We start from the raw sequence: 24,068 nt of genomic DNA on the forward strand, positions 1-24,068 counted from the left end.
AAGAGAATCAGGAGGACAATCCAGTGGATGATCAGGAGAACCAACAGCAGCAACCACAACCGCCTCCATCACCGTCCCCATTGCCACCCCCAGTTTCTCAACCAGAAACACAACAAGAGCCTCAGTCATATATTCCTCAGACTCAGCCCGCAGACTATTTTACACCATCAGTTCCATTATATCAACAGTATTCAAATTTACCTATGTTGACAATAAGCTTCTGTAAGTACGGAGCCTTGAACTTTCTCAGGAAGTTCGACTCTATATGCCTGATACAAAACATGTGGAAAGCTCTAGGAGGAGACCAGACTCCATTACTCCGAGCAATAGCTGAGTCGATGGACTCATGTCGATCGGAGATAAGGCCCACACCATCACGTGTCACCACATGTTGTCGCAAGTTACTGAGAAAAAAGTGCCACGCCTCAGATGTCTCTCTCTCCACTATTGCAAATGCAATAGGCACGATATTGTTGTTGTCATCCTAAGAAACTGCAACCAATAAACAACCCTTATATTTTCCATACAAATGAGTTCCGTCTACCTGCACTATTGGCTTGCAATGTCTAAATGCTCTAATACAAGGGTAATAACTCTAGAAGACTCGATGTAAAACACGGATGTCAGGAACCAAGTCATCACCCTGGTATGCAGGCATTGTTTCAAAGTGAACAACTGCTGATGGCTCTTTGTGACACACGGCCTCAAACCATATGGGTAAAGCTTCATACGAAGCTTTCCAACCGCCAAAAATTGACTCCACTGCCTTCTGCTTTGCTAACCATGCTTTGCGATAACTTACGGTGTAGTTAAATTTCGACTGTACTTCCGTAATGACTGATTTCACCTTTATAAATAGGTCAACTTCTACCAAGGGCTTAATTGCTTCTGCAATTGTGTTGGAACCCAATTTCAAATGGTCTTGAGAAATGGTTGCTTTAGTACACGTGTGACTACCATTGTACCTCCTTATCTCCCAGCAGTACTTTTTGCACATTTTACTAACCCTGATTAACCAGTCACAACCTGCGCCGTATTGTGTACATTTAGCATAGAATGTTGTTGGTTCCGACTCGTACAACCGATAATCTATGCCTCGACGGATTGTATAATCTTTCATCGCCTTAATCACTGCCTCCCTAGAACTAAATTCCATTCCCATGATGAATTCACCATCTGCTACAACAGAAAACTCTGCTACATTCACAACACAAAATATGTATTGATTAATAGTTATAAATTACACATATAAATATAAATAAGTAATAAAATAAATATAAATATAAATAACTAATAATATAAATATAAATATAAATATAAAATCTATCAACATTTGTCGTTTTCCAAAATAAAAATATGTAATAATAAATTATTAACCACAATATATAATAAATTATAAAATATACATAAATAATTAATAAAAATAAAAATAAACAATCAATCAATCAAATGCTACTTACTAAATAAAAAAACCTTACATGATCAATTGATATTCTACCGATCACATGTTGGTCATGCTACCTAATCAATCTACAATATTTATCTATCATACATTGTATCAAAACTACATACCTGCATTCATATACTGAGGAAATTTCGGTGCATGCATGGCCTCCAAATCCAGCGAGCACATGAAAGTAGGCTCCACAAATGGATACTGGTTTACTAGTGCATTTGTCACCTCCGCCACATCTGCCTGCATAGTGTCGTCAACCTGATCTTCGTCTCCACTCGGATCAATGACCTCATAGTTACTTTCGAACTCCTCCTCGCTATCACTATTATAATCTTCCAACTCAATATTTCGGTCTGCTTCAGATTGTTCGAACTCAATATACAGCTCGATGAACGATATCTGTGAGCGAGTTTCCATGTACAGCACGACACTCTCCTAGATATTTGAGAATCAATTTTCTCATAAATTACACCTTTTAATTCTTCAAACGACAATGTGAATAGAATAACGATATCTAACAGATTTTCACAGACAAATTTTACTCCTTAGGTGTTTGTAACAAAATCTGACCATGATAATAAACTTTTAACATCACTCTATCATCCATTATGATATATTCACATCAAATGCTCTCAATCTTAGTAAAGTTGCTGTTGAAACAATGAAGAAGAAGTTGCTGTCAAAACAATGAAGAAGAAGAAAGAACCAAAGGGATTTCAGAAGAGAGAATTGAGATATGAAGAAGAAATTGAGACTTCAGCTAATGTTGGGTATATATAAAACCAGAAATCGGACAGTCGGACCGCATTTCAACCGGATTAAATTTTATAAAGAACTAAAATTGGACTGTCTGATTTTAGTCATATACGAATTTAAAATTATATCATGCATGAAATCGGACCGTCCAATTTTAGTAACTGATGCGTGAGCACCTTTCCTATCTTTTTCTAGTGAATTTTCATTCAATTTATCGAGTTTAATCAAGAATTAATTATCTTTTAGCCACTATGGATGCTACTTTGAGTCGTGTGTAATTCTGTTTATTTTAGGTAGCATTCGGTTGGATTTGATGGAGTTTCGGCAGAAAAAGAGAAGAAGGCGAATGATGCTGTCAACCCTGACCTCTCTGCACTCAAACCTGAATATCTCGAGCTACATAGGTCCAATAGACATGATTTTAGTGGCGTTGGAAAGCTAACTTTCAGAGCTTTCCAACGATATATAATAGTCCATACTTCTTTTCCACCAAGTCTGTCAAAGCTGCGCCTAACTTGAGAAATTTCAAGTTAGGCGTAAGGCATAACAACAACACACAACGTAGCACTCCATTCTTCAAGTTAGGCGCATGGATTCTTCAAGTAAGGCGCAAGGCCTTGATCACACACCCCAAGTTAGGCGTGAATCCTCTCAAGTTAGGCGCTAATGCTTCAGCCCATGGACAAGTAAGGCGCAGCCCATGGTCAAGTAGGCGCTAGGTTCAGGTTTTGAAGTGGTCCCCACGCCAATGCACAAGCCATGCGAAATCTTTCATATATTCTGATTAAACTTTAATTTTTATTTTAAAATAGGAAAAAATATTATTTAGTTTTAGGAAATATAATTTACACTAATTAAGATTAGATTTAAAAGGGAAAAGAATCAACCTTTCGAGCTCATCTCTTCTCTTCGACCTCATTCCACAATTTACACAGTTTTACAGAATCTTTGTTTTCTCTCTGAACCATGAGCAACTAAACCTCCATTGTTAAGGTTAGGAGCTCTGTCTATTGTATGGATTGATACTATTATTTTTCTATTTTAATTCATGTACTGATTTATAATTCAAGAATTATTTTCATTCTTTATCTTATGAATTTGGGTGGAACGGAAGTTTGATTCTTGTTCTAATTGAATTCTTGTATAACTTGAAAAAGCTCTTTACTTGAACAACAGTTTGAAAATAATTTCTCCTAAATTTCTAATTATCTGGACTTAACGGGATACGTGACATATAATCCTCTTATATTTGGGTAATTATGATTTTTGTGGCATATAAACTAGAATTGAACTTCATCATCTAATTGGAATTAAGTGGCCAAGGAATTGGCGGTTGATGAAAGTTAGAGTAGACTAAGAAGGTCTAAGGAATTAGGGCTTAGTCATATATAGTATGCCATGAATTAAATCTTGCATGATTAAAATAGTTAGTAAGAAAAGTCAATCCGAAAAGTAGATATCTCTGAAGCTTTAACTGTTTCTCCATATATTATTCACAACTTGTTTACTACTTGCTTATTAATTTTTTGAATTTACTGTTTAATGCTTTTGAATTCTCCAAACACCATTTTCTGTTAGTCTAACTAAATAAATCACTTAACCATTGTTACTTAGTCCATCAATTCTCGTGGAATCGACCCTCATTCACTTGAGGTACTACTTGGTACGACTCGATGCACTTATCAGTTAATTTGTGATTATAAATTCTGCACCAATAACATACGAATTAAAAATTTTAAGATACATAAAATCGGACCGTCCAATTATCATATTCAAAAATTTTTTTCGCACACAAATCAAATTGTCTGATTTTTGTTCTCTTTTCTATCGCAAAGAAATTGTACGGTCTAATTTTTTCTCTAACTTCAAAATTCTAATGTCGTCACAACACTGTATTAATCTCTCAAGCCTATATAACTCAGCAATACACTAATTTCATTGTCATATTAAAAATAATGAGCAGCGAAAGTTATAGACAAGTGGAAAGCGCGTTGTCAATAATTCTCATTTCTCAATAATGCATTCGTGAGTCGTGACACACATGACTTGATATCTTATGTAGACCTAAATCGTTGTATAATAAAATTTAAAAAAACAAGGTCAATCATTGTAAGATTGTTGACCCAACTAAGTAATTAAGTAACACTTGTATTTATCTTCTACGTGCAAAGGTGAGTAGGGAGTAGGGACCAATCTATTTCTACTAATATATAATAGGATAAAATATTTTTTTAATTTATCAAAAATTTTAAAAATATTTATAAATTTTATTTTGTTTAATTTTTATTTTTAAATTTTTATTTATATCAAATATATTTTTGATCGTTTAAATTTTTAAAAAATTTAAAACTAATCAAACAATATATATGATATTTATATTTAATTTATTTATAATAAAAATTATTTTTATAAAATTATTATTAAATTCATCTTAAATATTTTAAAATATTATTCGTCAGATATATATTTAATATAAATTAAAAATTTTTTAAATAAAATTAAAATAAAATAAAATAAATATTATTTTTAAAATTTTTAACAAATTTTAAGAACAAAAAATATATTTTATCGTTTAAAAAATAATACAAATGTAGTAAGTAGTTCTTTGCTTAATAAATAAAACTCTATTTGCTCGACAAGTGCATACTCCCATTGCATGCCACGTGAACCCACAAATATAATACAGCAAATGAGATTAAAATATTGTTAAATACTTAAATCTACGTAGCAAAACATTTATCCCTAACCTTGATATATAAATTACGTCTAACCTTTATGTGATGTCTTTAGCTGTTTAAGAGTGTTACCTCCTAAAAAGTAGTGTCTGTTTTTAGTTACATACATATAAAGATGGCAGAATATTATGAGGACGCTCCTATCGTGAAAAAAGTATTTTAAGGTTTTTAAAGGATCAGAATAGGTTAAAAATATATATGAAAAACATAGAAATCATTTTGAAATAAGGCAAAAAAAATATAAATTATATCTATAAAAAGTATATATTATCCTTCACACATGTCAACATTACTAATAAAAAAACACTACAAATTTAAATTATTTACTCATTTTTAAAAACAGTTTAATTAAAAAATTTAAAATACTAATGCGCTAATGGGTAACCGGGTAACAAGAACGACGACTATAAAAATTAAAAATAACCACAACCATCTCTATTAATTATTGAATTAATATTTTAACATTGTCCAACTTCAAATTCATAAGGAAACTCATTTTTTAATTCACATTTAATCCATTCTTTGTGACGGGCCGATTCTTTTGGGGTGCCATGAGCTTATCACTGCATGGGCCTTACCGATTCTATACATGTCCAACGCTAGTCCAGTCTGTGATTCCTAGCCCACACAATACCACTCTTTTAAACAGCCGCCACATCATCATTCATTTCCTTAATCACATGGGGCACCTAACGTATTATCAAAAGTTTTGGGGTAAACCTTTTAGATACCACTCTCATGTACAGCACGAATGACAACCACAATCTTAGCATATTCCAAACAGGTCCTCTAAGAACCAGCCTCTACTTTTCCTACAATAGACAACTCCATGTTATGATATGTTAAAGAATGTTAATCCAAATGTTATGCATTTATGGAAAGTTCTAAACAAGTTTAACGAAAAGGACATCAATGACGTAGTTAGTTCTTCAAGATATCAAAACAGGTTTGTACGGATATTATTTGTTCATTTATTAAGATAAATACACTCAGTAATAATAATGTAAAAACATAAATACACTCAGTAATACGTATATTGTTAAAATATTATTTTATTTATAAATAAAAAAATCCATTATAAAAGAAAAAAAATTAAGATCTCATGTTCAAATGGTCATATTCACATCTATACCATTGACGTAATTTATTCTAGACAAACAAAAATAATTATCGATGGTAAAAAAACTCAAAATACAAACTTCGTAAAGTCATTCAATTTGATCGTGAGAATATTCTTATCCAAAATCTTCAATAACATAAAAACTAAAATATGTAAACTTCCCTAATTTTGTGTGTAATTTTTTCATATATTACAATTGTTCCATTAAGTAGAAATCTCATACTAAAGTTTTTATTTTTTTTATTTTTTTATTTTTTGGAGGGGGGAGGGGGAGGGGAGGGGTGGCTAGAGACGGGGTGGTTTTTCATCTAAAATTTGAATCGGGGATATATACATATAACCCCCGAAGCATCTACTACCATTACCAAGAACCGAAGCATCTACTACCAAGAATTTGTGAAAAGTAAAATAGGAGTAAAAATATTTCTAATGATATGGAACAAAACTTTACTATAAAAACAAAAACAAATTTGAGATATCCTCAAGTAGAACCAAACACAGTATAATTACTCAAAGAAACCGAGATTTTGACAATCCTAGAGAAATGTAAGCATTTAGTTATTACTCGTTCTCCTTAGACATAAGGACCTTTATCAAATCATGACTAAAATGTGTTCAGTTTTGGCTGTGAAGTAATAACCTTCAAGCATTCTTGTAGTTGGGAGAGAAGGAAGGCCAAAAAAAAAAAAACAAGGCTGCATAGTGACAAGATTTTTTTTTTTTATTTACTTTATAAGTTTGAGTGACCGGCTTGAACTTTCACCCTATGCCATGAAGTGTTTAATATTCCTCTCAAGTTCCAAATGTCTTCAACCTTTTCAGGTTGGATATTTGCAGCTGAATCTATCTGCAAAATCAGCCAGCAGTATTAGAAACATATATAGAAATTTAAGCAATGTAGCATCAATCTATGAGGCTATACATTTTTTTTTATTAATAAGAGTTTTTTTGTTGAGGGGTAAAAATGGGTGCAAAATTTCATTGATGAGTTTGATGTGTAAGATTATATGTGGAACTCATGAAAATTTCGAACCTAATTTTAACCGCCGAAACAGAGAGATTCTAAGAAGAAAAAGAATAAGGCCATGGTCATTTCTACAAATAGCCTGATAAAATTGATACACAATAGCTAGAAAGGGGTATATATATATAATATCAGAAAACCCTAGAAAATCAAATAACTAAAAAAAACACATATTTAACTAATTGACATTGGAAGTCAGTGAAGAAAGTCCTAGGCACATTTGATGAAGTCAGAACAACTATCGTCTTAGCCATGAAAGTTGTGGTTAGCTCCTCCAACATTCATCAATTATCTATTTGTATAATTTATCCATCATCATATAATGAATATCATTTACGTCATCCCACTCTCTCATACAACTTCATTCATCAAATTAATCTAATTACTTTATAAAACTAACTTACATGAACTGGAACATAAAACACAATAAAGTTAAAATTATTTGAACTCATGGAGGACTTTAGACTGACACTCAACAACTTGTGAGTAGATGTTAGTGTTTGTAAAACTCGATTGGTGCAAATAATCTGGAAATTGGAATGGACAACAGTTTCAACAATTTGTCACATTTTGTATGAAGCATATCCAGTTATTATCTCTTAGATGTATACATCAATAGATGCCAGGTATTTAGGATATCTTGCTAGTTCCATAAGACAAGTAACTAGAATCATGAGAATGAGCAGAAGATGTATTACATACCGCTTTTGCAACAATCTCGGTGCTCTGACGAATATCAGCTGTGACCTCAAATAGCACCCATGCCCATTTGTCACTGTTGAAGCCATCCGCTATGTATTGGACACCACTTTTCTGACATCTTGAGGCTTCAATCCAGGTTTTGCCTCCATCAACAGAAACATCGACTCTCTCAATGCCTCTGCCACCACCTGATGCTGCATACCCACTAATTTTTACCTAAATGTAATATCCGAGTATTAAACTCAAACATTCAAGCAATGTAAAACAAGATCAAGAAAAGAACCATGTTTGTGCATTTCATATCGAACCAACAAAAGCACATTCATGATCATGCATGAGTAGCCCATGTACACGATCACATAAACTAACCTTCCCAGGCTTTATTGTGCTCACATCTTCTAGAGAACATATAGCACACTGCCAAAATGAAATCATTACTTATTAATACCAAAGTATTTCTTGGAAAATGCATAAATTTATTCTGTATGATGGATTGGGGACTGGATTTGAAAATATTAATCAACTTTTTCTCTGTAACCCAAACTAAGTTATGTACAGCAGGAAGTACAATAATCAGTGTACCTGAACAGGGAAATCCATTTGGGGCCTCCTGGTTGACCAATTAATATTATCCCAATCCACTGATGGTGGAAACATTTTGTAGTCTTTCTGCATGAAGAAGCCCTGAAATTTGATAATGTTAAGTTCTAGAACATTCTGAAAAGAAAGTTTTGGTATTTTAAGTTATTATACATCACGTATCAGACCTGGCATTCTTCTTCAATAATATTGATATCTTCCAGCCATTTAACAGATCGAGCTCCAATGACGCCAGGCACAACCACACGCAATGGATACCCATGATCCCTGTTAAGAGTCTAAAGAAAGGCAACTAAACATTAAGCTACCCTGATCATTGTACACACAAAAAAGAGAAAAGGAAACAGAAACCTGAAAATTGTAAACTAAGACTAGAGTATTATGCAGAGATTTTTCAGAAATGACAGAACAGGTTAAAAGGGTTAATGTTTGAAATGGATGAGAACTGAGAAAAACTCCTAGTAATACTAATCATGCATGTCAAAATAAGTTCATCTCTCAGCTGTACCCTTCTCTCCAATGCTTACCTCCATCTCCATCCTTGAACATGCTTCTTGTTTTCAATTTTGATAGGTGGGACTAACTTACAGGTAGAGGTAGTTAATTCACCTAAATGTTAAATTTGAGCTTATGTACTCATGAGAATCCCCCCCCCCCCTTCTCTGTATAACTGTAACCGTACTATGTCCTCTTGATGAATTCATCAAAAAATATATTATTTTTAGAGAAGCCAGTGTAACAGAATATGCCTTCACATGTTTGAAATGTAATAATGGTTGTAGTGGGAACCAATTTTCTGATAGAACATTTTACGGTGAATCACATGAGGATTGAGGACACACTAAGAAGAATTATTAGGTTCAAAGAAAGTGGAAATTCCATAAGTATCAAAAACTAAAATAACAGTGACGATAACACACACACACAGGGGGAACCATTTGTCTTGCATATTTGTGCCAAATTAAGAAAATATATTTGCACTGTGACAATAACCATAGTAAATAATTTCACTGTTGGCTTCTTTTAGTTGGTAACTAAAGCAAGTTAGAAGAACCTTTAAATTCTTTGGTGCAGTAAGAAAATAGCAAAAACATAAAGGTCAAATTTACATACTTCTCCATTCATTTCATAAGCAAGTAGAACATCTGCTTCAGGATTTGTTGCCTGACTGAGAGGAATTGATGCCTTGTAAGGACCTCCTTTCTCCTCCTATAGTTTTTTGGAGATTAAGAGAAATCAACAGAATTGTATCGATGAATAAAACTAAAATCAAGAAGTAATCCATGATGTGTAATTTAAATACACGTCATAGTGGTACCTTACACTTATCAACACTAACAAACTCAACATGTTTTCCACCAAATTGAGTATTACTGGTCAACTTTGGTATTCCAACTAGTTCAAGAACATCAGACAACTTGGCACCTCCCCAAACAGCTGAGACAAAAAGTTTAATTAAAAAGTCATCAGAATTTAGGATCTATTCTGTTAAACATCTCAACTGATAAGCTAACTACGCAAGGAACACAAACAATAAGAAGCCTCAGGTTAAGTAGCACCCATGTAACTTGATCCTGAGATCCAATTCTAGCCATGTCAATTTGCTTGCACTTTGGGATGAAACATAGTGATAAAGAACAAAAATCATCAAAAGTCATTCATAATGTCACATCATTCTAGACATTTAAGTTCTAGCACAGGATTCTAGTTCATATCAATTGAGAGGGTTGTTCTGATGTAAGAGGTGAAATAATAAAAGTTTTAGCCATTACATCTTATAAAGCAATTACACTGACTTTCCCTGAACTTTGGTTAAATTCAGCATGAATGGTTTCAGTGAAATTGACCTTCCCTAGGTAAAATAATGTTTACAATTGTGTTTATTGTTATATTTTACAAAATACAATGATATCAAGCTCAGGAGAGATCCATGTTAGATGGGTGTCAGGTTGAAGTCCACCAAACTACAAGAGTAACCTCATATGAAGAGTCAATAATCAAAGTTAACAAAAGATCATATGATTGTTTAAAATTGTCACATGACTTATCTTTTGCTCTTGATCATTTATGTGAAAAGGACATATGCTAACCAAATGTCCAATATTATACACACGTGTACACACACAAAGACTAACAAACAGATACGGGTATGTATGCTTATCTTGCACATATATATAGCTCCTTCAATCCTTGAGCAATTTCAACTTTCATATCAGTCACTCAGAAAAGGACATATGCTAACCATTTCCAATGGCAGAAACATCCCAGCCAACCCCTTTGACAGGTCTGGTCTTGCTCATGGCAGTCCTCCTATTTCCCGCACACTTGGGAACCCAAAAAGTGAAAATCAAATTCATTTGCAGTATGTATACCAAAAACAAAAACACCTTTGAAAAGAAAAAAGGAAATAAATTATGTTCCTTATTAATTTGAAACCAACCTGTAACGTGGCAGTGACATTATACTTGGGCAGCATCCTGCCACCAAAATAACCAGGTCAGTAACCAATTCCTATTTGACAATTCCATAGAATCAATCAGTGCACTAACCTGATATCTTTCATGAAAAGCTGTTTGGGCTTTTCCACCAAACCTGATATCATCACGGAGTATCTGCTCCTCAGCCAAGTAGGTCATAGACAAAGTTAATTTTATTTTCCATTAATAGTTAAGCTGAAAAGAAGGTCATAAAATAGAAGGAGAAAAAAAAGGAACCTTTCAATATCTTCAACTATGGGAATTGGGCCATGGTTTCTCTTGTAAAAGAAATCTGAAGGAGTGACATATGAGCATGTCAGTGCAGAACGTGGTGGCTCCGCATTGAAAGGTTCCTGTCAAAGAAGAAAATGAAAGCATGATAATCTACAAAACTTATATGAAATATTTATGAAACCACGTGATACCTGGAAATAATTAGGATAACTAAAAGGCTTGCCTTGGAGTTAATTTTTAGACAAGGGTGACGAGGAGGCTCTTTAGAATAATCTGAAGGTGCGGTGAGTCCAGGCATTTCTGCTCTCTGTCTTTTTAAGTGTGAGGATAAGGGGTCAGTTTGAGATTGATTAAAGGATGAATTAGAAAGGATTGGATGAAGGAAAGGGGAAAGAGAAGAAAGGAGTGGAACTGGAGTGAGGCTTTGAGAGATTTTGTAGTCTTAGGCCATATGGAGGTGATGAGAGACTCGCCCAGCGTACTGTCTCTTTCTGTCACACTGCACTTTGTGGTGTTTGAGCGCTCGAGGATAAAATCCAAATGCTAGAGTATGAATGCTAATAAAACATCCAAATCCATATGACAGGATACAATAATTAGGAGGAGTTATAAATATTTAAAAAGGAGTCACAGTGGTCTATGGTCTATAATAAGTGAAATCATATCATGTTAAATATTTGGGTGTTCATGAGAAAATGGAAACTATCAGTCCCCGGATACCTAAAATAACCGTTCTAAAATAAATAAACTTAAAATCAGCATCATCTCATAGTTGAAACTTAAACTCCATATAAGAGTTCACAAGAGAAGATATTCCAAAAATATTGCTTTTAACAACAGCTAAAGCATATATGATCAAGTTAAAATTCCTAGTCAACAGATTTCCCAATGAAACAATACAAATCAAAGAGTTTTACACATGTTCAAGGTATCGTAGCTCAAATTTATAGAAACTTAACAGTAATTTTAAGTGCAACAATTACAATATGAAGCAGCACAAACAATAATAGATGGAATCGTGAGAAAGGGCACCAACATGACAACCTCAGGTTCTGCACAGGCTAGATAAGGATCTTCATTTGACTAATAAAGAAAGTTAGCTGGATTATGAAAGATGTATATAGGATGCGTTTGTTTTAGCCTTTTCTGACAAAAATTCAGTAATATATACACACTGGAAAAATCATTTTTGACATAATTTTATAGATTAAAGAAAAAATCAATTAACCTTTTCCGGAAAACTAAATAGAGTAGCTTCTAATTAAAATTGTTTCCAGTTTCTGAAATCGAGTTGTCAAAGCAATCTTTTGAGAATCAGCAACAAACGCACCCATAACTTTCCTTTTCCACAACTAAGTAATGCAGCAAAGTCTGTGAAAATGTAATATTCGATCTTAATATATCACCTAACTACTTCTACAACTTCCAAATCACAGAAGAGAGAATAATACTGCAATAAATAATCCTAATACTATAGTTTCTGCATAGATAAATTTATCTGCTGCAATAAGTGATTAAGAGAAGCCATAATCTAGAAGTTCAATTCCATCTATATCTACAAGGGTTCAACGAATTCCACTGTATTGCTAGAACACTGATTAATTAAGAATGTGCAATTCTAGGGTTCCAGAAACAATTAACCAAACAGAATAAACAGACATGCATACAATATGAGAGGAAATAGATTAAACCAGCGTTACAATGGTGAAACTGAAAAAGTTTCAGTAGCCTCTTCAAGCTATATATATAAAATTGAAATCCAAGTGTTCCGCACATTGTAAAAGAAAGAAAAATAATAAGATGAATGATTGAATTTCAACAACAGAGGACTTTCATGCAACAAATTTTCAATTTGGTGACAGGGACGAAGAAACTTCAAAAACGGAACATAGAAAATCTCCACAGAAAAGTGTTTGATAATTATAAGATGGCGTACCTGAAGAGTAATAATGCGAATAAGAATTGAAGCTTCTGAATGAAAAGCTCAGTGTTTTGATTGATACTTGATAAGTTGATAGCATCGAAGAGTATGATAAATACGTTTCTGCCTCTTTTGTTACATCCCATTTTAATAAGGATTTAATTTTGAGGCAGTAATTGATTTTTTTTTTTATATAATTATTTAAAAAATATAAATAAATTATTGTGAAAAACAATATAAAAATATATTTATATAAAATAAAGTGGAATATAGTATTAATTTTGTTGTTAAAAATTATTATAATGTATAAAATTTGTCTTCCATACAAATTGATGAAACTTTTCCTAATTTTTTTTGAATTGGATAATATCTCTAGTTTACTTTAATCTTTAACATTTTTAGTACAATGTTAACATAAATTTAGTTAAATATATAAATTTGATTGAATTATTATATAAAATTATTTAAATGTATCTTTTAATTATTAATATAGTCAAAAAATTTTGATTTTTTATCGTATTTTTTAATTTGACAAAATAAAAATTAGTTCGTTACGAATTAAAATTTTATTTAAGAATTATTCTAATAGATTATTACATACACAGCGGTACAAGGCGGCCTTTTTTTTTTTTTTTTAATGGTTGTTGTATTTTGTTGTGTTTTTTCTTCTTGGACAGTAGGACAGACCCAATATATTATACTTTGTAGTTGCCACAAAATTGGATAGGACAAGGGACAAAGTTCATAGTTGAATGGTGACACACAAGCCCATGGTATTTCTGGCTGAGTGGAATGGAGAGTATTGAAAGTTTCCACGGGCCCACCACGCAAATGTGTTACTACACCCTCACCCCCTTCGTCGTCATGCTCTTTTCAAGTGGTAAAGCTTTTTTTTTTTTTTCAATTTAAAAAAAAATTAGTAAAATAATAAATAAAAGATTAATTATTATTAAATTTATAATTTTTATTATATATAAATTTTATTATTTTAAATTAAGAATAATTAAATTTTTATTTAAAAGATTTTTATTTATAATTTTATATTTTAATATTTTTAAATTATTTTTAAATTTCATTTCATTTAAAATATAATTTTCAACATCTATATTTATTAAAACGTAATTTTTTATTTAATTTGTTCAGAATATATAATTTTGAGTTATGTTTTCAAAATCATGTGCATGTATAATAAAAATTCCTCTTTCTAAATTAAAATTTGTTGTGTTTTTTATTTTATCTATATACTTTTTTTTACTCAATTTCATAATTTCATAATTTTTATGTCTTTATTACTCAAATTTATGTATTTTTATTTTTTATTTTAAGAGAATTTTTTTTGTAACAATCATTTAAAACTATCACATAAAATTTTGTAGAAAATAGAGAAATTTGTGAATAAGTTATTGAACTAATTTAATTAGAGTTAATTATAAAAAAATACTTATGCACCTAACGCGAGTTAAGTCTTAAAGTAATTCTTAAAATTACATTCGAGTCTCAAAGTAATCCCTAAAATTAATAATTACTCAAATTTATTCTCGAAATTGCACTCCGAAATTCATAATAATCCCTGAAACATTTTCCGTTCATCAACCTTAAAATAACGTCATTTTTTTTAGAAAAAGGAACCCTCCCCCCCCCCAAAAAATTCCAACCCGTTCGTTCTTTTCCCCATCCCCAACCCGTCCCGGTTCCCTCTCCCAACCTTTTCCTTCTCCTCCTCCATCCACAATCTGTCCCCTTTTCCTCCCCTAACTCTTTTCCTTCTTCTTCTGCTTTTCCAACCTAACGTCCTTCTCTTCCCCTTTCTCTTCTGCTTTTTTAACCTGAGGTCCTTTTTTTCTCCTTCTTCTTTCCAACTTGACACCCTCTCCCTCCCTAACCATACTCTCACACTCACAAGAGCTCTCCTCAACCCTCGCTGCAGCTGCATCTCGTCGGCCTCCGTTTTAGTGCCGCGCCGCTCATCTCCCACCCCAACCTAGTCTCTCACACTCAAACACAGTAGAGGCAGAGGCACAAAGTCTCAACCTTCTCTGTCATTGTTGTCATTGTTGCGCTGCTCGTCAGTCTTCGTCTTGTTGCTGCGCCGCTTGCCAGCCTCCATCTCTGCTTTGTCTCCCTCTTCTCCCCTCTGGCATGGTTCTATCTCTCATCTATGGTGATTTTTTTTGAAAAAATTTTTTAGTTATTCAATCATTGTTCTTTAATATTTTGAGTGATTGTTGTTGCTGATCCTGTTTCAATATAACAATAATGATTAATTTTAATTGTTTTTTGTTTTGTAATTATTATTGATTTTTTTATTGTTGCTATTTTTTGTGCTTGTTGCTGTTTAGGTTGATTGATACTTGCTAATTTGATTGATCTTTTCTTATTAATGCTAGTTTTTTTTTTTGTGATATTTTGTATTGTTGGTTTTTATTTTTGTGATCCGTTGAAGAAGAAGAAGAAGAAGAAGAAGAAGAAGAAGAAGAAGAAGAAGAGAGTTGAAGAGTTGAAGAATAAGGGAATTGTTATTTTTTTTTAAATATGAAACGACGACGTTTTTTTTTTTACGCTTCTTTTTTCTTTTTTCTTTTTTTTTAAACGACGTCGTTTTAAGGTTTTGATGAACAGAAAATGTCTCGGAGATTACTATGAGTCTCGGAGTGCAACTTCGAGAATAAATTTGAGTAATTATTAACTTTAGAGATTATTTTGAGACTCGAGTACAACTTCAGAGATTACTTTGATACTTAACTCCACCTAACACCTTTGAAAATATTATTTGCTTAATTTATTAAATTTTTTTTGGGTAATATTTTATTAATTTTCTTGCTCAAGTATCCCTCTCTTAGAGTCAGTTCGGCCCCTAATCCCCAAAATTTACCCCAATTCCAGTCTTCGGGCCCCTAACAATTGGCCCATATCCTATGCTGTGGAGCTTATTTCAGCCCCAGCTATAAAATTAGTGGGATGAAATTACGTGGCCCATACCCATGGGCCAGCCCTATACTCATGTTGCAAATGATTCAAGCTAGATTCTGACAAAAACAAAAGCTAGATTGCCGCTTATGACAAAAAGAAAAAGCTAGAAACACTTTGATATCATATGTTCATAAACTTTATTCAACAGAAAAAGAGAAATTAAAGAAATTGACGTCTAAATCGAATTGGGTTGATCTAGTGGTTAGCTTACTAATTCGCTTAAGTAAGTGTTAGAGGTTTAAATTTTGTCTTATACATGCAGCAACCCATTGACTAGCGACAAACTTTTAAATATAGCTTCGATCCGCTACGAATTAATTCTTGGTCCTACTCATTCTAAATTTGACTGTGCAAGAAGGGTTAAAGCCTATTGGTAAATCATAGAAAGTGCGAAATATGTAAAAGTTTCGAATAGAAGAATTATAAAATTTAAAAATTGCATACAACAAGTAGAGATTAAAAAAGGTATTGGTCTAAAGTTAGATGTTCTAACTCGATAGAATACAACGTATGTGATGTTGAAAAATGCAATCATATTTAAAAAAGCATTTGACATTCTAAAAATGGTAGATAATGCTACAAATATATTGTCCATAAAAAAAATGGAGATTAATAGAGAAAATGTAGAATTTCTTGGAGCTATTATATGATACTATGAACTTCATTTTAGGTTCACCTCATCCAACTTTAAATTTGTATTTTATGCAATTTTAGAAAGAGAAAAGAAACAATTTAGTGAATATAATAATATTATTATGAACATAACTTTGAAAATGAAGGTGAATTTTGACAAAAATCCTAAAGATTCTTATTTTTTCTTCTGATATTCATCAAATTATAACATATAAATCAGTGAAATGATAGCATGACAATTGAAGATTCAATGAGCAAGTGAAAGGAAACATAGAAGATAAAGGTAGGTGAGCTCAATGACGGAATTTGAAACAAAATTTTGGAGGAACCAGATACTCAGATAGAGAATAATTGTTAAAATATTTTTGATATGAACCTCATTTAAGATAAGTTCGTCTAATCTCATCTCTCTGGTTTGGATGATATTACCAAATTTAAAGCCGTTTTTTAAGATCTCGTTCTAAAAAGTTAAGGTTAAAGTCATCAGATGTAAATTTTTGAACTTTTGAAGGTTATATCTCATTTTCTTCGTGATTCATTAAAGTAGAAGAACTATCTACATGTGTTGATATTGTAAAAGTTATATGTTCTCCTTCTTAAATATTAGCCTTCCTCTTAAAAAATGTATCAATTCTTTGATTTTTCATTATTATTTTATATAAAAATTTGAATATATATCTTGTAAAATATGTAAAGAAGAAGTTAGAAGGATAAATATTAAAATTTATAATATTTATTGAATTTTTTTATCAATTTATACAAATACAATAATATTAATACTTATTAAATATTTTATTTTTTTATCATATGAAAAATTAAATTAAATAAATAGTAAAATATAAAATAATATTAAATTAAATAAATAAAAAATATCTAATTTTTTATATTTAAACTTAAAGATAGAGAGAGTGTTGTTTATTGAACTTATTAGATATTTTAAGTCATAGTAAAATATTTAAGTTAATTGAACTATTTTTTATCTTTTTAAAAAAGTAGTACTAAATTTTTTATAAAAAATTTTGGGGGGGCCATAATATCCCCTTGTCTGAACTAAGCTCCGCCACTGGGTGAGCTCAAGAAAAATACAATGAAACAATATATTTTCTCTTGCTTAGTTAGGGATATATTAGTCATTTTGTTTTTTATTGTAACGTCTGAAATTATTTTTAGCATAAGGGGTCGTGTTCTTGACCTTTATTATTGTAGTTTTTTTAATCTCATCATCGTGAAAGCTTTAATCTGCATCCTAAATTAGTTGAAACTGCTTAAGGTTATAGTTTAGCTAGATGAAGGACACGCAATTATTGATTGATTAAAGTATATAATGCAGAGGTTCATTTACTTTGACCTGTGTTGTTCTTTTTCAATTGAATAGAATTTTTGAGAGTTACAAATATTATTCTTGTCTTTGTTGAAAGTTAAAAGTGCATTGCAATCTCGTTAACTATCTCAGGCATTATCACTAAGTATTTGTATAATAACTTTAATTCCCTCATTCATAGTATTCTAACAAGTTTTTCACAATTTTCTTTTTCAATTGGTTTTTCTTAATATAATGAATGATAGTTGAAATATAAAAGGATTAAAGAGAAAAAGTCAACTTGAGAAAAAATTGAAATGTTATGTTGTCTGTACACTTGTGAAATTTTATCATGTTAAAGTGCTTTAGTATTCTTTTCTATTTGGTTTAGTTTCTATTTGTGTTTCATTCTTAGAATATTGGAATGTCAAAAGTTGTGCTTTATTACATTGTTGAACAATTACCTTTAGATAATAAAATTTGTTAAGACAAGAAAAATCGAAACAGTTATTATGTATTATTTATATATGTTTGATGGTCTTATTTGTATTATTTAAAAAAAATAATAATTAAGAATATTTTTGAAGCAAAACTAAATAAAGGAAAAGTCTAGAGGACTAGCAACTTTGTTAAATTCTAGCCAGCATGTAACCAGCAAAAAAAAGTAAGTTATTGGATGAAATCTCACACCAATCTTACACCATTAAAATCATCATTAATGATTATTTGATAACTAAAAAATAGTTTTGTTTTACTCTTTTTAAGAAGAAAGGTTAGAATTTTTTTTTAAAGGTCTATCACATTTGTTAGTCCGATTCGATCCAAGCCCAAAATCCAAAAACATTGATCCATACTTTTCTTTAATGATTGTCGAATTGAAATTTTGTTCAAATCTAATCCAATTTGATTTAATTTGTTTACGCTTTTAATTAGACTGAAAATTATAATTTTAATTTTTTTCATGATTGATTTTGTCGACGTTTTAAAATTCATGATAATAAATTATACTTTTAATTAAAGTTTCTTCTAAAACATAGTATGCAAACTCTTGTTTAAGTAAATCTGAGGAAGGAGGAATCTTGAAGATTCATGTGCTCCCTCGGATTGAAGCAGCTGACAGCTATCTGATGAGTTCCATCCAATTGAAAGAGAAACAAAGGAATAGTTTTATGATTAATTATTAATTAAGTCATTTTTGCGTGATTAACGCGTTATTAAAAACAGTTCAGCATTAGTTAACTTTTTCTTGGTACAATAGTCTTTAGCAGCAGTAATAATTTGAATTTTAGATTGGCATTGTAGTATATATTTAATTAATAACCAAAGAGACCTATTTTTTTATTTGAACGAAAGCAACATAATAAACTATGTTATATAAATAATAAAATAAAGGTGTTAGAAACAAAAAAAAAGCAAGTAACGTGCAAAATTCTAAAATTGCGACCTCGGTGACAATTACGTTCGGTTGTATGCTTTTCCATTAAGACACTAATAAATGAGTCATATTTTTGTTTCACATTTAATATTTTATGAATTGAAGGAAGCATTTATTATTTTTTTGTAAGGAATGTAATGCTAAACAGTGCGTTTGACTACGTTAATAGTTAAAATCCAGTTTTTAATGACAGATAATTTTGTTATTTAGTTTACATTGTTTGGGTAACATGGTTTAGTTTGCATATTTAATTTGTTTCTATATTTAATTAAATAGAATAATAAATACATAGTTTTTGACACATTGTTATCTAGTATTACATTTCTTTTTTTTTTTTTTTGAAATAAATGAAGCTCAACAAATGAGAGTGGAGCATAAAACAGACAAATACAAAAGCAAATCTAAACACAAGGTTAACAATTCTATGTCATTTTCGGCATTGTCATCAACAACCAGTAGGATCAATACTAACCCACTCTTTGTAGTTCAAAAACGTCCTGTTCTATATGACATCAACAGTTACCTCTTTATTGTTGAAAATTTTGTTATTACGTTCTAACCAGACGTTCCAAATAATTGTAAAGAACCCAGTCAGCCACCTCTTCTACTCCTCTTTTCTATTAGGTGTTCCATTCCAACTCTCAAACAAGCCTTTAATGCTTCCTGCCCAATCTCTTTACATATGTCTTATAACAACTAGGGCTGGCAATGGGTAGGGTAGGGTAGGGTTTGGACCCTACCCTATCCGCGGGTTGAGAATCTCTCAACCCTAACCCTACCCGCACCCTAAAATTCTAAACCCTACCCTATCCGCAGAAATATCAAATTTTTTCAAAGTAAATATAAAATTCAATTATTTCGAATTTTATACGTATTAATAACATAAAAAATAAAAAACTAATGCTCTAAATTACTAAATTAATTAACTAGTTTAGTGGTTGTTCACTTATTATAAGTCATTACATAAGAGAGGTTGTGGATTCAATTCTTACTTCTTTCACTATATAGAGAGATTTTTATAAAATATATACTATATATGTGGTGCGGATAGGATAGGATAGGATACACTCTAAACCCGTACCTTATCCTACTCGCAGCGGGTAGAGTAGTCTACCCTATTCGAACGGATTGGACCGAATTGGATACTCGCAAATAGGGTATGAATTGTCAAGCCCTAATAACAACGAACCTTCTATAAGATCAATAATGTAAATTACTTTAGAATAAAGCAATGTAAATAATTAGTAGTATATGACTGCTATAACCAAATAAAATAATGCGGTGACCTTGGTAATTTAATTATTGAACGTTGCATAGTGTATTAATTATTAATAACAAATGTAGTTGTAATAAACTTGAGTATTATCGTGTTTAATTGAAAGTGCATTACTTTGCTGGTTTTTGACACCGTTGACTAAGATTTTGGTTTTTGACATAGTTGTAATAAACTTGTCTCTTGGTCAGATATTGAGATATACAATGACATGCGAAGGAGGATTAATTTTAATTGAATAATTATGATATTTAGCTTCATTTAAAAAAAAAAATTGTTTTAGTTTTTTCAACTTTTGTACCTGTATACATATATATAAAAATATGGTAACTTATTTTATTTTAGTGGTTGATTTTGATGTATATTATTATACATTATATATAAAATAAAAAGAAAAGAGAAAAATTAGAATAGAAATAAGGTTATTCCAACTAACATTCTAGTAGGAGACATTTTATTTTCAATCTATATCTTCTTATTGAAAAAATTTGCTATATAATAATCCTTCTACTTCCGCATATATCTATTAGCTAGGGGCCGGGGGAAATCTAATGATGTATTACTCATCACTTTTATTTAATAATTGATGGTGTATTAATTAACATAACTAAATTATTTTTAGATATAGAAAATCAATTTTCGTTTATTTGAAGAATGATAATAAATTATTAATTTCGTTTAAAATTTTTATTTATAGCCACTACCATAAAAAAAAGTGTTTTTATATTTTATGATAAAGTCTATAAGGTTATTGTAAACCCCGGTTAAATTAGTAGATAATTAGTTAATAAATTATTTTTTAATAAGGAGGATTAGAAATGCGAATATTATATCAAAATAGGGTAGAGCTCATCAAAACGAGAATTTTGACACTAATTTCGAAGAAAACGGTCTAAAATTGGACCGAACGAGCCGAACCGGTTGAACCGGACCCGAACCGGGCTGTCGGTCCAACCGGACCCACACTTTTAATGAGCCCGAAAGCCCTTCTTCTCCATTTCACCAGCTGCAGCGTGAAAATGCCCAGGGAGAAGAAAAACACTCCCGAACCCTTACGGTAACCTTCCAACCCCCGTAACTCCTCCGTTCGAGCTCCGATCGTCGCACCGTTTGCGGCCACGCGTTCACCGCGTCGAGCTCTACATTTCTATCGGAACAATTTCATAGGTAACTTGTTTAATCACTCTCAGCTTCATCTTCCTCCAATTTTCGAATTTTAAGTGGGAATATTGAATTTCTTTGATTTCTGATGTTTTAAGATCCAATTAGCTTGAGAGAAACGTTCACTCTTGCTTATGTGAAGCTTGGGTAAGGTGAGGATACGATAATTCTATTTTAATTTCATTAAATTTGAGCTTTGAGTATTAAATTGGGTATATATGTATTATGAATGTGTATTAGGTTGAAAATAAATAATTGGAGCTTGAAATTGTGAATACTGGAACTTGGAGGAAGCGGATTAGTTGAGGTTTTGAGGGTTGTGTTCTTTTAGGAAAATTGTCTTGGAATAATTCTTGGGAATCGGCTAAGGTATGGTTTAGGTTTCTTGCATTTAATATATAATGTTCTGTGAAAACTTAGGCTAGATGACCATTGGATAAGTTGGAATGCAGGTGTATGTTTAATGTTTAGTAATTTATCGATGAATATATTTGGTTGAAGTTTATTGGATAATTAGTTTTTAATTTTGGATGGTGAATGTTGTTATGTTAATTTGGAGAGAATTATGGTTGAATGTTATTGTTGATTAACTAATGATTTGGTGAATTATTGATTTGAGGTATTTTGTGTTAAAAGCCTAGGATTTGTGAACTATGATCCTTAGTTGAATTTTGGTTGTTGGATTTGAATATTGTATGAGTTTAATTGTTGATTTGAGGTAGATTTATTGTGGTGGTTGTTATGATGATGAGAAAGGGTATGTTGAATTGAAAAGAATACAGGTTTGGACCCGAACAGGGTGGCAAAGTCCGAGTTTTAGAGGAGATGCTGCCGAAATTTTATAAAAATTAGAGATTTTGTTTATATGATTATTTAAAAAGATTTAGATTTAAAGGTTATATGGTTTGATTTTGAGTTATTAAGAAAATGAGCATGTTTTAAGTTTAGTTCATTTGGAAAAGAATGAATTATGTTTTGAATTGGAACTATTGATGGACGGAATGAGAGGTGTGATAATGAAGGATAATGATTGAATATGATTGACATATAATGATGAATGAGATGTGATTGAGAATGATGTGGATGTTGATGAATTTTAATTGAATTATTTATATGGCTTATGAATTTGAATAATCTGAGATACGAGATTCCCTGGATTAAGTGTCGTGGCTTGCCACCACGTGTACCAGGTTGAAAACTCGATACTCTGTTGACCCTACGACGTAAGTGTGACCGGGCACTATATAAATTCCCGGGAATGTTACCCCCATTGAGCAATATTGATTATTTGAGAAAAATCTATGCATAGACTCTTGGGGATGCACGTCGGGGGACAGTCTAAGGACAATTCAGACTTGTCGGGTTGGCTGGATAACCGACAGATGAGCCTCATCAGCCATAGGACAGGCATGCATCATATGCATATTACTTGAATTACTTGCTTGTGCTCTAATTGGGTGTGCCTATCTGTATTTGCCATGCTAAATGTGTATTTGTTACCTGCAGTAGTTGTAACTTTCTTGTGTTTGCCTTTATCTGTTTATTTGTCTGTGAAAATGCATGATGGAATTGGAGGTATGGAGGAATGGCAGTATATGACTTAGATTTAAGGTTAAGTTAAGTTAGGATTAAATATTTCTAGGAAACCACCTTTTATGGCTTCTGTTTAATACTTTAAGCTCTACAATCTGAGTGTCGGCGTTCTAGGATTGCCTCTGGCATTCCCAGGACCTTATATATTATGTGTGTGGCACCTTTACCATACTGAGAACCTCCGGTTCTCATTCCATACTATGTTGTTATTTTTCAGATGCAGGTCGGGAGCCATCTCGTTAGGCGTCTGGACTCTTAAAGCGGAGGGGTTACTGGATAGTGTTGTTGTATAGTTTTGTTGTACAGTGATGTATATATATGTACTTAGCTTTCTCTCCTTATAACTTGTCCTTTTTGATCCTCTTAGAGGTTTATGGAGAGGCAGGATTGTGTGTATGTACTTTTGGGTTTTGGATATGTATGTATATATGTGTAAATATTCTCCGGCCAGTCTTGACTTCGCAGGCTGAGTTAGGAGCTTGTTATTTTGTATCTTTGGCACTCTATTCCTACTTCTGTTATCTTATGTTTGACAGTTACGGTTTTCTTAGCATGCAAGTTAACTCGTTCCTTGAGCGTTGCGCTTTTATCTCGCGATTTTTATTTCCCCTATCCTTCAAGGCTCCTAGTATATTATAACTCTTCTGCTATTATATGTACTTATTTTATTTTAGAGGT

The 24,068-nt window shown here is 31.8% G+C and overlaps 1 protein-coding gene and 1 long non-coding RNA gene across 5 annotated transcripts; one reads left to right on the top strand and one right to left on the bottom strand.

The window, feature by feature from the left end:
* Positions 1-6,553: 6,553 nt before the first annotated feature.
* On the bottom strand, positions 6,554-13,177 carry LOC112755511 (sulfite oxidase). 4 transcript variants are annotated; one of them, XM_072221411.1, is made up of 13 exons: positions 13,041-13,177; positions 11,328-11,661; positions 11,108-11,223; positions 10,943-11,005; positions 10,834-10,870; positions 10,636-10,717; positions 9,717-9,830; positions 9,507-9,602; positions 8,561-8,671; positions 8,376-8,477; positions 8,163-8,210; positions 7,794-8,009; positions 6,554-6,914 (listed from the first exon to the last, which is right to left on the bottom strand). In XM_072221411.1, the coding sequence occupies exons 7-13, from the start codon at positions 9,741-9,743 to the stop codon at positions 6,798-6,800; spliced, it is 717 nt and encodes a 238-aa protein (XP_072077512.1). In that variant the 5' UTR covers positions 9,744-9,830; positions 10,636-10,717; positions 10,834-10,870; positions 10,943-11,005; positions 11,108-11,223; positions 11,328-11,661; positions 13,041-13,177; the 3' UTR covers positions 6,554-6,797. The 4 variants fall into 4 exon arrangements, with proteins under 4 accessions (XP_072077512.1, XP_025659445.1, XP_072077511.1 ...); XM_025803660.2 differs by having other exon boundaries at positions 9,712-9,830; XM_072221410.1 differs by lacking the exon at positions 11,328-11,661 and having other exon boundaries at positions 9,712-9,830; positions 13,041-13,155.
* Positions 13,178-21,631: 8,454 nt separating this feature from the next.
* LOC140180405 (uncharacterized) lies at positions 21,632-23,896 on the top strand. Its single transcript, XR_011874624.1, has 4 exons — positions 21,632-21,803; positions 21,896-21,949; positions 22,038-22,166; positions 23,608-23,896. It is a non-coding gene; the product is annotated as an uncharacterized lncRNA (long non-coding RNA).
* Positions 23,897-24,068: the final 172 nt, after the last annotated feature.

Source organism: Arachis hypogaea, chromosome 16, assembly GCF_003086295.3.
Source record: "Arachis hypogaea cultivar Tifrunner chromosome 16, arahy.Tifrunner.gnm2.J5K5, whole genome shotgun sequence".
NCBI lineage: Eukaryota > Viridiplantae > Streptophyta > Magnoliopsida > Fabales > Fabaceae > Arachis > Arachis hypogaea.

Excerpts from the sequence above, each read along its gene's own strand:
- LOC112755511 (XM_025803660.2), bottom strand. The coding sequence starts at position 11,402 with ATGCCTGGACTCACCGCACCTTCAGATTATTCTAAAGAGCCTCCTCGT. Across the intron at positions 11,224-11,327 it reads GTCTAAAAATTAACTCCAAG|GAACCTTTCAATGCGGAGCC; the intron begins GCAAGCCTTTTA and ends CTTCTTTGACAG. Across the intron at positions 6,915-7,793 it reads CCGAGATTGTTGCAAAAGCG|ATAGATTCAGCTGCAAATAT; the intron begins GTATGTAATACA and ends CTGATTTTGCAG.